The sequence below is a fragment of the Crotalus tigris genome, unplaced genomic scaffold, assembly GCF_016545835.1.
Source record: "Crotalus tigris isolate CLP2741 ecotype Arizona unplaced genomic scaffold, ASM1654583v1 scf7180000018818.712119, whole genome shotgun sequence".
In the NCBI taxonomy this organism is placed as follows: domain Eukaryota; kingdom Metazoa; phylum Chordata; class Lepidosauria; order Squamata; family Viperidae; genus Crotalus; species Crotalus tigris.
Genome location: NW_024097211.1, coordinates 21,795 through 38,213, shown reverse-complemented (window position 1 = coordinate 38,213; position 16,419 = coordinate 21,795). Strand labels below are relative to the sequence as shown.

At 37.0% G+C, this 16,419-nt stretch overlaps 1 protein-coding gene across 19 annotated transcripts in view; it reads right to left on the bottom strand.

Annotated features, from left to right (window-relative positions):
• SYNE1 (spectrin repeat containing nuclear envelope protein 1) overlaps positions 1–16,419 on the bottom strand; it is a 306,096-nt gene that overhangs the window by 282,144 nt on the left and 7,533 nt on the right. For all 19 annotated transcript variants that reach the window (XM_039356302.1, XM_039356310.1, XM_039356316.1 and 16 more), the window contains exon 2: positions 11,399–11,668. In XM_039356302.1, coding sequence (XP_039212236.1) covers positions 11,399–11,501 — 103 coding nt within the window. In that variant the 5' untranslated portion in view covers positions 11,502–11,668. The remainder of the gene's footprint in view (positions 1–11,398; positions 11,669–16,419) is intronic.

Below are 16,419 nucleotides of genomic sequence, written 5' to 3'. Positions count from 1 at the left end.
TTGAAACAGGATTCCTTTTGGTTAAAAAAATAGTTTTACAGTTCATGAGATTAAAAAAGGCACACATTAAAGGATAAGGCACACCAAGATCTTCTATAGTTTTATAAGATTAGGACCATGATACGGTAACTTATTTGTGAACTTGACACAACAGATTTATCACATAAAGATTATCCATCCCCATCTCATTAGCTTGAAATTCATACAGACATTTGGATAATGTGGGTAGACATCTATACATACTTGGCATGTTTTAAACCTGAGTCTATCATTGCCTAGATCAGGATTTTTTAAGCTGTGTTTTCAGAGGAGAATTTAATGGGCTTCAGTGAAAGACTAAGGGCAGAAAAAGAATGTACTTGAACAAAAGTAGGGACATCCACTGCACATTTTTTTCTACAGTGAAAAGGATAGCATTTCTCAGCTAATGTTCAAAAGCATTTGTTTTCATGATGACTCATTATTTTGTGTGTAGCTGAAAGGCAGAAAGCTGATCCAGGAAACTGGTATTTTTAACTAGCAGGTTTTGTGGTCTGAAAAAGTTTTTAAAAAATTTCCCAGAACTAATACCTATAAAATACACCAGATATAGATTGATACGGTTGTGCTATGTAGTGATTACATTATAGGCAGAAAACAGAAAGCAACAGTCAAGGTGTCATTGGTAATAAGGTTATGCTTTGATGGGTAAATTCTCAAATTAAATAATTTGGAATGGGGAACAACTCTCAGCAACTACATAAATAAATTATCACGGACAGAATCCATCCCAATTTGGTTGTTCAGGTCTTCCAATGGTTTATTCATTACCATTGTAATTTTTAATATTTTTAATATTTCTAATTTCATAATTGGTCTTTTTCCACCGGAAGGAACATTGCAATAAGATAGCCAATCAAAATAACCCTAATATCAGGTTTAGATCTCTTTTTCATTATGTATCTGAAGAACAGATAAGCAGCAGATTGTTAAATATATTATATCTCACTCAATCTGACCACTTTATATCACTAGCATAAGAATTATTGTGTATGACTGTTGGTTTATCAAAAAGCTCAGAGAAATGACTCAGCTGTAGAGATATCCAAGCAGAAGTGGGATTCAGCCAGTTTGCACCACTTCGGCAGAACCGGTAGCTAATTTTTTGTTGCCCAGGCTTAGAATGTAATGGTGGTGAAAAATGAGGACTGAATCTGTCCAACTGCAAGCATGAACCCATAGCATATTTATTTCTTTACCCTTACTGCATCCACGAATCCTCATCCAGAAATTTTGTTTAGGGTAACTTGATCCACTCTGTGAAAAAACAGTGGAGTTAACTATTCAACTGGATGTTAGGACATGTTTTCCAGATTCTTTGAAGAAAAAAATATTCACATATTGGAGTTAAAAGCATCTTGGACTGTCATTTCTTATGAAACTATCAGAAACTATTATTTCTGCTTCTAGAGACCAATAAAACAGATTGGTACTGGGCTGTGGACCATAGGTTGGAAATCCCTTCCCTAGATGGATTGTTCTCCATCTGAAGGATGGAGAGCCTGGTCTCCTACCCTTGGGAGCTATCTGTACTGAGCAAGACCTGAAGAGGTGAAGCATATGCTTCTCAGAACAGCTTAACTAGCAGCTGCCATCCCATCAGACACTGGTTGGCTTCCCCGGGAATAAAATTTTGCCACCAATTGGGTTGTTTGTTTTTTATTACAAATCCTTACAGCTTCACTTCTAACTTGCTTAGCAAGCAAATTGAGAATGATAGGAGTTGACATCTTATGAAGGGAATTAAGAGCTGATCTTGGGGAAAATGCGAGAGAGACATTAAGGACAAGAGATTACACAGTCTGGAGACTGAAGGAAGCATGAGGAAGAAATTCAAAATAACCTGTCCTGGTTTGGTTTAGGACAAGATGGGACAGAAATAAACTTAGGCAGGCTTTCAAGATTTTCTTAAAATACTCTGCAACAATAAAGTAGCATTCTTGCAATCCCTGAAGTGTCTGTTTCACTATTCTGAACCTTTACTGGCCTTGCTTCAAGGACAGAGTCCAACACAATGTGCATCCAAAAGATTTTATCCCTCAGAGGCTTAACATATATTTTTAAAATCTATTCTTATAACAAAACTAATTTGATTTTTTTCCATTACTGTAAGATTTTATTGAGAATATTTAAACTTTCATTATCTTTTGAAACTGCAGAAAATATTGCAGAATGCCTTTTTCAACTCCAGTAACTATACTGAATTTTCAGCCTCTGTAAATCTAATATCCCAGCATGAATTTAATATTGTTTGTTTCTAATTGTATTTATTTCTTATGTACTATTAAATGTTTAAAAAAGGGAGACTATTTTGGATATTTTATAATAATTTCCAAATCACTAAGCCTGTGGTGGCGAACCTATGGCACGGGTGCCAGAGGTGGCACTCAGAACCCTCTCTGTGGGCACGTACACCGTCGCCCCAGTCCTAGGCCTTCAGCTGGGTTTTATAAAACCTTTTTTGCTTTAGGCCCCTGCTGCCGTGTGCAAAAAAAAAAAAAAAAGGTTCAATCAATCAGTCAATTTCAACTTCTCATGAGAAAAAAAGATCTTGCAAAGTTGGAATTGATTGAACTTTTTAGTCCCACCCAGTCTGCCATTACCACCACAGCCATGCCCACCCAATGGGCCACACCCACCCAATGGGCCACACCCACCTGGCACCCAACAATGCATAAGTGGGTTTTAGGTTGCAGCTTGGGCACATGTCTCTAAAAGGTTCGCCATCAGTGCACTAAGCCTTTGTGTGTGAAATAGTTTTAAAAAGCAGAATAAAACCATTGCCCTTTTGGTGGTAGTATGAAGACATAACTGCCTATTTATTCTCAAAATATTTTATTGTATGTGCATTTCTACCATGTGATGAAAATTAAATCCATAAAAGATATTTGTAGTTGGCAGTTGTCATAGTTAAATTCTATCTAATTACTGGAAAAAGCAGTAGCTTTTAGAGCCCAACTGGATCATAATAAACCTTTAAAAAAACCACATCTGCAAATTACTGCATCACAGTTTAGGCTGAGATGTTGTGAACTGCCAATTTCTATTTATATATGAGACATCGCAACTATGTCTACCAGCACCTAAAAGTTCAGACTAAGCATTTCTTGTCTTTCTACTATTCTTGACATAATTTGGAATAAAATGAGTACTCATTTCTACAGACTAAATAAATTGCAGCAAACTTTCAGCTCTGAAATTTTCCATGTAACCCTTCTCCGAGAAGAGGCAAGTAAATATTTTCTTGAAGGTTAACTAAATCGTATTTTGTATTTTGCTCAAATTTTACCAACTCTGTTTAATTTCAAACATGCTTTGCTGAAACAAGCTTCTTTCATGCTCACCATCATAATTAGTCAGGTTAATTATGTTAATAATCTTGGTCATGCCACACTCTTTGTATGTATATTTGGCATCAATTAATAGGAAAGATTTTTCTGGCACCCACTTCATGTAACCTTCCATTATAGGTAAAATCTTGTGACAATTCATTCTCATGATGAATGGAATGGAAACAAGTATACTCACTTTGGCATTCATGATTTATACCGCGTTTTAATGATGGAATTTTAGTCCAAAACATATAGAAGGCACCAGTTATGTAATCAGCCATGCTTAACATCACATCATAATAATTCATTCTAAAAATACTTTCCTTTAAGTTACATGTATTTTTTAAAAAGTGATATCATTTTAAAAGAAGATTCATAAAAAAAAAACAATGTGTGTGTGTGAGAGAGAGAGAGAGGAAGAGGGAGGGAGGGAGGGAGTGAGAGAGAAAGAGAGAGAGAGAGAGAGTAATTTGCCAATTTTCTTCGAAACTTGCCGTATTAAGGTTCCCCTTGCCTGCCCATATAAACTAAGCCAAAGTATATCAATAATCCAAATGCTTATTAATATTATGAGAAACAAAACAAAATAAAGAAGACCTTGACAGAAAAAAGGGAAATACAAAAGGCAGTAAAGGCATTTGCAGTAAGGTGCCAGCTGCAAAGAAAAAAAAACCCTTAAGGTTTTGCTCTCTAAAATGCTGAAGATGTTGGTATACTTGTAAGATCTTCCAAGAAAAGATACTATTTATATCCAAAGCTTAATATTACTGAAAATTTATTTTCCTTGTTCTGCTTGTCTGAAACCCCAACCAGAAGAGACAGAGAACCTTATTCTTTTTGTAAGGTTTACATCATGCTTTAATGTATCACTTAAAGAGTTTGATATTTATATGTTCATAAATTTTTGCTCTTGGTCTGGGGCCAGAATGGAAGTGTGCCATTCTGGGAGTGGCTAGTAGACTAAATAGAAGAGCCCACCCCCACTCTATTGTGTATCTTAGCTATCTATTCCTTTGTTAATTTTAATGTATTTGTCTTACTGCTTTAATCTTTTATAATATCATTTTATCAGACTGTAAACTGCCCAGAGTCATGTGACAGCGAGAAGGGCCGCAAATAAATTTAATAAATAAATAAATAAAAATAAAACATTTCTCAAAATATTTTATGTATATATTCTTCCAAGTTTTAATAGATGTATTTTATGTACCTTGTATTTTATATACAGAATACCATAACTCCAGAAAATTCATTATCACCATATTGCAATAAAGTCGGCCATTTCACAGCAATACAGGTAATCCCTGACTTAACAACAACAATTTCTATTACTACGTGATGTAACCTCCCCATCAAAGGCCCCTCACAAAACTCCCACTGATGAGTCACACCTGACCTACCACAAGACCAATTATAAGATTCACACCTGACTCATCACAAAACCCATCACAAGACCCTCATTTGCCACACCCACACCTGACCCATTACAAGATTTGCTGACCACATGAAGCCCTTATAAACAGAAGAAAACTGATACTGACTTCCCCTAAACTCCGCTGAAGATGTTATCTAGCCCGATAACGAAATGTTCGGAAACCAACCCACAAGCTCGGAGAACGAACCTTCACCCTCAAGTGATGCAATCATAAAGTGGCATGTCACATGACTGCATTGCTTAGAGACTGAAATCCCAGCACTTCCAGTTGTGAATGTAACTCGATACAGGGGTCATTAAGTGTGGGAAGTCCCACCTAAGGAGCACAAGGATGCTGCAAGGGGATGGGGGAAATGCCAAACACCAGGAAGCCCAAACACCATGACCAAAGCATCTTGCCCCAGCTCAACCATCCTCACTTCCCTGCACTAGTGAAATGGGATGTGATTTTATATTCTTATATATATGCTGAATTCTGTATGGATTTTCTGACTAATCATTAATTTATAAACATTAACATATAACTGACTATTTATGGTTTCTAAACTTCTCACATTTAATATTAATCTGGGTTGTTCTTGTGGCATAATCAAAAAGAGAAAATTATATAAAAAGGACTGTTAAACTATAATGAATCAATGTATCTCAGATCATATGTAATCTTCTTAGTGTCATGGTTCTGACAGATGAAACTTCAAAAGAACTTCGAGGCATTGTTTATCTTAAAGAATCTTTATTTTGATTAGCATAACATCGGCACTGCATAATCAAAACCAAAAACTGAATTCCCCTCCCCTGAGCACATAGTATCAAAGCACAATTCCCTCCTCCAATTGACAGTCATAAATCAACATTTCCCAATTAGCTTGAAGTGCAGGTTTCCTCTCCAGTTCTTCAGACCTTCAGTTCTTTATCAGCTCTGGTTACAATAACCTTGTTTCTCACACTAGGTCCAATGTTGTTATGTCTAGCTGGACTCTCATTCACATTCCCCCTCCCAGCATCATCTAACTCTAAAAGTAAAAGGTAAAAGATGGCTACATTTCCATCTGTTGTCAATGCAAAAACATCTGATGTTAGCAGCGCTGACACTTAGTCACTGAACCAGCTTTATGCTCTAGCAATAAAGATGAAGCTAATAGGAATAGTTCATAATACCTAATTTAATTTTGCTTAGTTATAAAATATTTCAAACTAATAAGGTATTTTTTAAAACCAGGACACTTATATCCAATTTTAAACTATGCAAAGCAGCTGACTAAAGTGTCTTGCAACTTCACACTCAAACTATTTAATAATATTGCAACAGCTGCTTTAGTCATTTGTTTTCACACTTCTTTAATTTTTACTTTTATTTACAACCAAATCACATCAAGATAGCTTTGTGGTTTCTTGTAAGCTATGATATTTAATGTAAACATGTTTAGGAATCAAAAACATAAAAGGAGGTTAATAAATATTCTTGGGAGAATATTTTTCTTACTACTTCATGTGTAAAATGTTAAGAACATTTCCTGCTACTAATTACACTCATTTCTAATCACTACATTCTAGATCTAGATTCCCCAAAGTTGACTTATACAAAGTAAAGAAGGAATTAGCATATTTAAACAACTTTAATGATATACTTTGTTCTGCAATATAGATTTCCATGCTAAGTTTGTTCATCATGCAACAATCATGGTTTTTAAAGAGTGCATAGTTATTTGTTTTTACGATTTAGAAATAATGATTTATGCATCATGCTAAGCCAATCCATCACCCAATAACTTACTAGAATATTGTATGAACTTGAACATTGTTATTTGTGTTTCATCAATGTGCTACTTGGTACTGGCAGTTCTCTACAATTCTTCTGTCTAGCATGTCATGTTCTTAGATAAACTGAGCCAATCTCCTTTTTGCCCTTTTCCTTTCTATCATACTCATATTGAGTTGCTAGCTATGTTTAGCTTTTTCCATAAAAAAATATAGACCTTGGTTTTCTCTTATCAGTATGATGCCTGAGTACTTTGTTATATTTTCTTGGCCATTATATTATACATTCTTACATTAGAGCTTACGGCTGAATTGATATCTATAGCAGTGATGGCGAATCTTTTAGACACCGAGTACCCAAAAATCGCCCCACCCCCCACCCTCCCCTGCCCACCCCACCCCCACTCTGCTCCCTGCCCTGCCCCCTGCCCCACCACCCGCAGGGCCACCTATCACCTCCACAGCCCACCACAGATCGCCCTGGTGGCCCTGCAACACCATAGTGGCCATGCCCTCCGCCCGCGCCCCACAGCATCATCTGCATGCGATGGGGCACGAGGGCGAAGTCTTGTCCCTACTGCCCAGCTCCCATGCCCTTGACTGTGCTGCTCCGTGTGGGCTGCACCTGGGGGCGACTCTCCTCCAGAAGGGCTGCTGGTGAGGAGGGTCTAAGGGGGGGAGGCAGTCCTGGGGCGACAGCGTGCGTGCCCACAGAAAGGGCTCTGAGTGCCGCCTCTGGCACGCATGTCATAGGTTCGCCACCACTGATCTATAAGATCACACCATATAACATCTATAAAAACAGAATTTTGAAATCTAAATTCTAGCCTATAATTCCATAGTTTTGCGTTTAATGCTACTAAACATCTTGCATAAATAATGACAGTATAATCAGTTAAATCAATGTGAATAAAACTATGATTAATATAAGAAATAAACCATATGCAATGGGTCACCTTTGGTAAAAACATAAAACAATTCTATGAATTAAAATCTATGTACCTATTGAGATTTTGTAATCAATTTTAAATATGCTAACTCATAAATTAATTGAATGAGGCTTGTTATTAGCAAGACTGTTATTTGTTAATCTTTCACTCTTTTTTGTATTTAACAATTAAGTATGTCATCTGCCCTGGGAAGCAGACAACGATCTAATGTCAGCAGCAACTTACTAGTGTTCCCATACAATATATATTTTAAAATAAACAAAAATGAAATAGGTGTTTTATTGTGTATTACACAAAATTATACTGGTATATAAAATCAAGTATAAAGAATAAGTGATTTTTTTTTCATTTTTGTTTAGAGAGCTTCTTAGAATAACAGAATTAGGCAAATGGATTCAAATGCCTTACAAACCACAATATACAATCAGTTATCTTTGGCCTAATAGGGTACAAATTGTCATTTTCAGATTTATAAATTCCGTCTCCAGTTTTATGTTTGATGTCTCCAGAAGATGAAATTCCTAAGCCAGAAACAGTCTGTTCTACAGATTGTCTGCTCATCAATAATTCAGGACTATAGACTAAAAAGAAAAGTATTGTACATAAGCACAACAGAAATGAAATCTTTTAAAACTCCTGCTTGATCTGCTTGACTTGCAGGAGAAATCAGCTATTACAAACTGAACCCTTTTTGTTTTGAGTAGTGAGAAAATAAACAAAAAGATTTAGAATATACTAATAAATAAATGCCTGTATGTCTCTCCCATCTTTGTTCTTAAAACAGTATGAATTATTTAATAAATACTATTCAATATGAGTAATTTGAATTACAAATTAGAACCTTTCAAATATTTAAAGAAACCAATTTGTAAATATACTACAAAATATTATCCTCAATTTCTTCTTCATGGCCAACAATATTCCAATAGATAATGACAAGAATTTAGAAATCTAGGGGACTTCCGGTGGATCTGCGCGTGCGATGGCGGCTACTTTGTAGCGTCCTCCTGGGAAAGTGTTAGAACCGCTATGAACAGCAGACATGAGCTGTTCTGCGGTTCAAAATCTCCCTCCCGGGCAAAGGGAGGGAGAAGAGTATCATCTGAATAGTGGTAGAGCCTCTTATGCACCCCAAGGAGTTCGGATTGTCTGCTCTTCCCAGCTGTTTTTGTCTCTAGGGACAAAACAAGCCGCTGCAACCACCTCCGCGATTAAAGTGATCTGGTGAGTTTTCTTAAAAAAGCGGACAGAGCTGAGTAGAGGATTTTGTTTTTTCCGATCTTATTTGGATTTTAGATTTAAAGATTTACTTTTATTCCCTCTTTTTGTTTTCTTCTTTGGTTGAAAGGGAAAGTAAAATGGCGATCGGTAGGCTTTTTGGTGTTTTTTTTTTTTGGACTGGAACGGAACAGAATGGAACGGATTTGATTATTTATAATGATTTTTTGATGTTGGGTTTGGATTTTAGGAGGATTACTTTCCCTTTCTGTTTAACTTTTTTTTATTTCTTGAAGGATTTTTTTTGTTTTTTGTACTTTAAAAAAAAACAGAACGGATTTTTTTTATTTAATTATTTTTTTCTCTTTTCTTTTCCTTCTTTTTCTTAACTTTTTTTATTATAATGATCTCCTTTTGAAGGAGTTTTTGATTTATTGGAGTTAATCTCTCTTTTTTTGCTTAATTTTTCTTTTCCCTTTTTTGGGGGTAATTTTTAAGAAGGAGTAAAGATTTTCTAAGATGGCTCCAAAGCGTCCAGTAATTCCCACAGCTCCTAAGGTGGTTTCTTCTTCAGTGATATCATCAGTGCAACAATCTAAATTAATAGCTTCACCCTCTCCTTTGGCACAGTTATTAACGGTAAAGGATTTGCAAGATATAATGGGAAATGCTATATCTCAAATCAGGGGAGAAGTGAAAGAGATTTTAGTGGAAAATAATAGGAGGCAAGATATAGTTTTGGCTTTAAAAGGAGTTGCCTCTGTTCTTGAAAAGCTGAATTTTCGTGTAGAAGAGGTTGCAGACAAACTGGAGCTGTTGGAGGGAAAATTTGAAGGCATGGAAAAAGAGATGGAAAATTTTCAAATGAGATTCTTATGCTTCAATATAGAGAAATGGAATATGCTTTAAGAATTAGAGGCTTGAGAGAGTCTCTGCAAGGAGTTCTGAGAGAGATGGTGGCAAATGACTTTGCTGTGATTTTGGATAGAAAAAAAGAGGAAATATTTAGTGAAATTGAAAAAACATTTAGAGTTAACTCTGTGGTGGCAAAGCAAAGAAAACTGCCAAGAGATGTAGTAATTTATTTTGGGAAAAGATCCCTGCGTAACGAAATTATACAAGCTTTTTACAATAAGAGGTTTCAGATTGCTTCATAAGACGTTATAATTTTAAAGGAGAGCCCATCTAAAATTTTAAGAAGAAGAAAGGAGTTTGCTTTTTTAGCAGATGAACTTAAAAAGAGGCAAATGTTGTTCAGATGGGATGTCCCGACTGGAATGGTGGTGAATTATCTGGGGACATGTTATAGACTTAATACTGTTTTCAAAGCAAAAGAGTTTTACACTTCGGTCCTGGGGGTATGTTTATCGCCACCTATTATGTCTAAAGCTTCGGAAGAGAAGGTGGCAGAATTGCAGTCTGAAGAGCCTATATTGATGAAAATTGCGAAATTTCAGACTGAAGGGCCTCAACAAGTTGAGATGAAGGAGCAGAGGATAACCTGTGTAACACATAAACGCAAAGAAAAGGAGCAACAGAAGAAGGAGGTTAAGGAAGCCTCACAAGTATTGGTTTCTGAGTCTGCGGGAGAAGCAAGATTTATAAACTTTTTGGAGCAACCTTTAAGGGCAGATTTCCAAGCACTTCTCTCGAGGTTTTTGGACAAGAGAGATTGATAAAGAATGTATAGATTGTTTTCAGGTTATTGATAGATTACAGTTCACTGTGGATGGAATTGGTTATTGGTAAAGAGGAGAGAATATTATGGAGATCGAATGAAAATTTTAGATAAGAAATTTAAGTTTAGCAATTTAAGGAGTATTCAAAAGAGTATCTTGTTTTAATGGTATAACTAATGTTCATATGTTTATTTTCGTGTTGGATGATAAAGAAAGAGGGAGAGATTAGATTCTATATAATATAAGTATGATATTATGGAGATTGAATGAAAATTTTAGATAGGTAGTGCATGTTTAGATATCTAAGGAGTATTTAAAGGAATATTTTGCTTTAAATATGTATAAGAGAATTTTAATGTTATAAGTAATGTTTATATGTGTGTTTTTGAGGGTCTTTATAAAGGATGATGGATAAATTTTAAATAATATAAATATGACATTAGAAAATGTTTAGAGTATTTTATAATGTGTCTAATGATTGTAATCATAATTTTTTTTGCTTTTTATATATTGGTCTTAAAGTATTTTATAATTTGTTTAATTATTGTAATTAATTGTTTATGGTGTTTAAATTTTTTTCTTTTAAGTTTTAACTAAGCCTGTACTCAGCTCTGGGAAGGTTGGGGGAGGGTTGGGGTAGGTTGGGAGGATTTGGGCAGGGGAATTTATTTTTTTTTGTAAAATTTTAAAAATTTTCAATAAAAAAAAAGAATTTAGAAATCTAAATAGGCAAAATTAAAGACTAGCAAACCTCTTCAAAACTAAGTTTCTTCAAAACTAAGTTCTCTCTATGTCTGTTCTTATTATTCTTTGTTTGTCATATCAAAATTTAAGACTATGAATGCTAGTGTTGCAGGAAGGACTAATCAAATTTTAAACTCTCAGGTTAGATGCTTAAAGTATTTAGTCTCTTTCTAGACACAACAGATCCCTATTTTTCATTGAAAACTCAAAAGAAACCTTTTATGTTCTGTTTTAATCACTTACCTTGGAGTCTCTGCATCACTCCAGCAATATCCCGGGATGTTCTTCCTCCTAATCTTGAGGATGCCATTGCGCCACGTGGCAACGGTGTTGTTTTTTTCTGCATGATTGTCTATCTGAAGTGCAACGTTTCAACAGTTCTCTTTATAAAGCATCATTAGTTGCAGAATGGCACGCCATAGCAAGTCATGGCAGCTTTAAATGGTAGGCATATAACTGTCTGGCTTGCCACTGTTTTAGGACTGTTCTCATTCAATTGCTTGCAATTCAGGCCTGAAAAGATATAGAAATACACAAGAAAGTTTGAGAGAACACCTGTACTTTGGTATTAAAAACACCTCCTCTTACTTTCACTGGATCAGATATTTAGAAATCTGATTGATTGGCTACCATGTGACTAATGATTTAATACTATGAATTGCATTGGTAAAATAGAACAAGAAATCACGCCCTATATCAACACTAAGATTTACAAATTTTTGTGAGCTAATATGTTTGAGCAAACCTTAGAATTCACATTAATGCAACACAGTCGGTTAAAATGTGAAGTTTAATGTTATTACTGCAGAAAGGTTTAAGTGGTTAGAAAATGAATATACTAGAACACACTATTTAATGGAGATCTCAATTATTTTGAGATTGCAATCCAGGCTACTGTAACAACAATACCAACACATTTTGTAGCTTAAACAATATTTATTTGTTTCCAAAAAGTGATCGATGCTTACACATTTTCACAGAAAATTTGTTATGGTCTGAAATACTAGGTTGTTTACTTAGGAAACTCTCCTGGTTTCCTATCCTAGGTGAGATGAGACCTAGCAGAGATACTGAACAAATGCCTCATAAAAATCAATATAATGATGCTAGAAGAAAACAAGTTCCTTCGAAAAGGTTCACAGGTTATAAATGTCTTCATTCGCTTTACAATTTCACATGCTTTTACCACATATTTGCTAGCCTTAGGGAAGTGGTAGGACTATCAGGTAAGGAGTGTGGGGGAGCTGGAGAGGAATGGAGGAACCTGGGGAAGGCTAGGGAGCCTGACACAGCCTGCATGCAAACTCAGGGAGGCCATGGAAGACCTGATGCAGGTCGTTCATGAGTCGAGGGAGGGCTACTAGAGGTTGCACACAGACCGGAGAATGCTACAGGCAGAAGTGATCCTGGAGCGATTTGCAATCATCACTGCTGGCTTCCCCATTGATTTTGCTTGTGAGAAGCCAGCAGGGAAGATTGTCAGTGGCAATCTTGTGACTGTAGTTCTTTGCAAAGTTGTAACCGTGAGCCTGTCACCTGAGCACCCAGATTGCAATTGCGTGACCCTGCCCCCCACTAGAGCTGCAAATAGCCAGAAAGTTGAGAACTGGTCATTTTTTCAGCGCTGCTATGCAGATAGTCCATGACTAACGACCACAACTGAGCCCAAAATTTATGTTGCTAAGCGAGACATTTGCTAAGTGAATTTTGCCCCATTTAGCAACCTTTCTTGCCACAGTTTTTCAGTGAATCATTGCAGTTGTTAAATTAGTAACGCGGTTAAGTGGATCTGGTTTTCCCATTGACTTTGCTTGTCAGAAAGTTGCAAAAGGGGATCACATGACCCCGGGACACTGCAGCCGTCATAAATATGAACCGGTTGCCAAGCATCCAAATTTTTACCACATGACCGTGGGGATGCTGCAACGGTCATAATGTGAAAAACAGTCATAAGTCACTTTTTTCAGTGCTGTTGTAACTTTGAATGGTCACTGAATGAACCGTTGTATGACAAGGACTACCTGTAATTTTGATCAGGCACTGAAAAATGGATACAATTTGAAGATTACCTGTATTTATTTACTTTATTAAGATGAGCTGTTGATAGTTAATTTTTTTCAAGTTTATCCACTTTACTCAAGTGTACTAAGGGTCTTTACCACCTGCTACTACGGGTCTTCCCCACCCACCTCCTTTCTCTCAATCAACAGAAAACTGTACTGGTATGAAACTGCTGACTTCCATGTTTATTTCTATCCAGCCTCCACTGTCTTTGTTGCTAATCACTGCTTAGTCCTGCTAGCAAAGCTGAACTGATTAACACCTTATGGCTGGTTAAAACAGTTTAAGGAAGGGCTGAAAGGGCAGTGCCTTTGTTAGATACTACATTTATAGCAATACTACTAAGAACGACTTAAGATTAACTCACTTATGGGCTGCGGATAAGATGAGGGCAATTGTGAAAACAAGACAGAAAATAAACTTTTTCAGGACACAATTGTGCCAGCATTACGTACAAACAACAACAACAACAACAACAACAACAACAGAATTGGAATGGATGTTGGAGGTCTTCCTGTCCAACCCCTGCTCAGGCAGGAAACCCTATATACCATTTCAGACAAATGGTTGTCCAGTCTCTTCTTAAAAACTTGGAAATTACCAGGACATTATAAATTTATATTTAGTCTTGTTTATATTATTTTATTTGATACAAAATACAACTGATTTTATAAGATGAAATATTGCATATACATGTGGCCAATTCTGTATGGTACATAAACTCCTACAGTACTTTAAAGCTACTCATTAGAAGAGTCACAGGTAATTAGAATATCAGATCTAATGTTAACTAATCCAACTCCTTGTTCAATGCAAAAATCTACTAAACCATCTCCAACAGGTGGAAATCTCCAACAGACAAGATTTTATCTCAGGGATTTCTTGAGTCAGCTGAAGTATTCAATTTCAACTCCTTTGACTGGTCTAGCCTTCTATTTCAAGAGAAAACAGGTCTACAACCTCTTGCACATGACATTTTCTATTTTGCAAGTTAAAGAATATTTTTATAGGATTTTGGTTTTTGGTTTTTTTGCATGATAAACTCTAGCTCTTTGATGATTCTTCATAGGGCTTAGATCTATTCCAGCTATCAATCTGGTATCCTGTGAACCATCTTTAGATTTTATATATCCCTTTTAAAGGGTAACGCCCGTAAGAGGACATAATTTATTTTTATTTATTTATTCATCAAATTTATATAGCCGTCCATCTCACCAAAACCGACTCTGGACAGTGCACAACAATGAATACTGCTCCATTCATTGCTACCTAAACCCTTTAAAATATAAGGAAACTGTATGAGATAGTTAGCCACCTAACTCTTGAGTATACAAATAAAGCAACCAAGGAAATTATACTGTAAATTGCTGCCCATTAGCTGGACTCAGTGTTTCTGATACACTGCATTGCAGCACATAGCCCTTTTCAATTACTGTGTAATTCTATTCATTCATGTTCAGCAGATGGTCAGCTAAAACCCCTAGATCCCCCCTTCACAGCCAGGTTTCCCCAATCCTGTGTCCATGTATTTGACTTTTCCTGCTGCCTGATCTTACACCTAATATAACTGAGTATCATCCTGTTTGGATATGGCCCAATGTTCAAGACTGTAGGGGTCATTTTGAATCATGATTTTGTCCTCTAAACAGTTATTGCTTGGCATCATCTGCAAAATTCATAAATATTTCATCTTCTAGGTCATTTAGAAAGTTGCTGAACCACACAGATTGATAGGCCATTTACAAGCACCTTCTGGGTACGCTCCAGCCTACATTTATACATCCTATCCTCAAAAATATCATGAGGTACTTTGTCAAACACTTTACAGGTAGTCCTCATTTAACGATCACTTGAAGTGAATGAGTGGCTGCAATGGCCCCGTTGGAGCTGGTTGGTAGGAGGAATTGGAACCAAGACAGGGATGGCATGTCTCTCCAGGGACATCCGGAGAGCCCAGGGGCTGAGGATGATGCAATGCCAGGCCTGTCTGGCATTGGGGGAAGTACTCGACCAGACGGGGAGCCACCTGCTTTAATGAAAACAGGGGAGAATTGGCTACCAACAATCAGCAGTGAGAAAAGGCAACAGATCACCTCCAATGAGGAACAGTTACCTCCCTCACCAGATATGCAGGCTTAGAGAGCAAAGCAGAAGCACAGAGGAAGCAGCCCTGCCCCTCCACACAAGGAACATCTGGTTAGGTTTGGGGTGACTTAGCCAGATGCAGGGGGAAGCTGCATTTGTCAGGAACAACCATTTGCTTTAGCATGCGTGAATTACAAAATGTGCTTTGTGGACTCTGAACCTTGTTTGCAGACTTCACTTTGTGGACTCTGAACCTTGTTTGCAGAGTCCACTTGTTTTATGGACTCTGAACCTTGTTTGTGGATTCAAGACTTCCTCTTTGCCTTGTGGATCAGCTCTGGCAGCTACTAGACATAGATTGTGGGACAGGGTTGCACTAACTGTGGATGGCTGCCTTTGGAGAAAGTTGGGGTGGAGCTTTACCAGCACCATTGGAGGGCCATCTATCACTATATAGCTGTGCAATAAACAGACTGTATTGGTACCTGCACCTGCCAGCATGACTCAGGTCAGAACAGTGGTATTTACAACTAGTTCTGGCCATCCAAGCCCTCCCACAGTCCTGATTGTGATTCAGATGCTTGGCAACTAGCTTGCACTTATGACAGTGGCAGTAACCCACAATCATATGATTACCATTGTGATTTTCACTGTTGGTTTCCCAGAAGCAAAGCCAGTGGGAAAGCCAGCAGGGAAAGTCATAAGATGCTCTAGTAAGTCACTTATACCCTACTCAGCAACAGCCACTAATAGCCTTGCCACACTTGTACCTGTCATGATCTAGGGATCAAATAATCATATAGTTCATATAGTTATGAAAAAGGTGCTGGAACAGGACCTCTAAAATGTCAGCCTCAAGAGACACAAAGCCAAGAGGCTGATCAAACATAGGCCTCACCTGAGCAGCTGGAGAAGATGTTTAAGATGATGTAAGCCCTCCCAGCCCCACCCTAGGCAAGTAGAGAGAACAGGAAATCAGACATTTTCTATGAAGGTCCTTGACAAACAAGTAAATATATCTCTTGATTAGTAACAGCTGGTTGCAGATTGATTTAAGAGGCAGTCTTGACCCATGATCCCTCATTGAAAGTAACTGTCTAATCTCTGGCTATTGTATG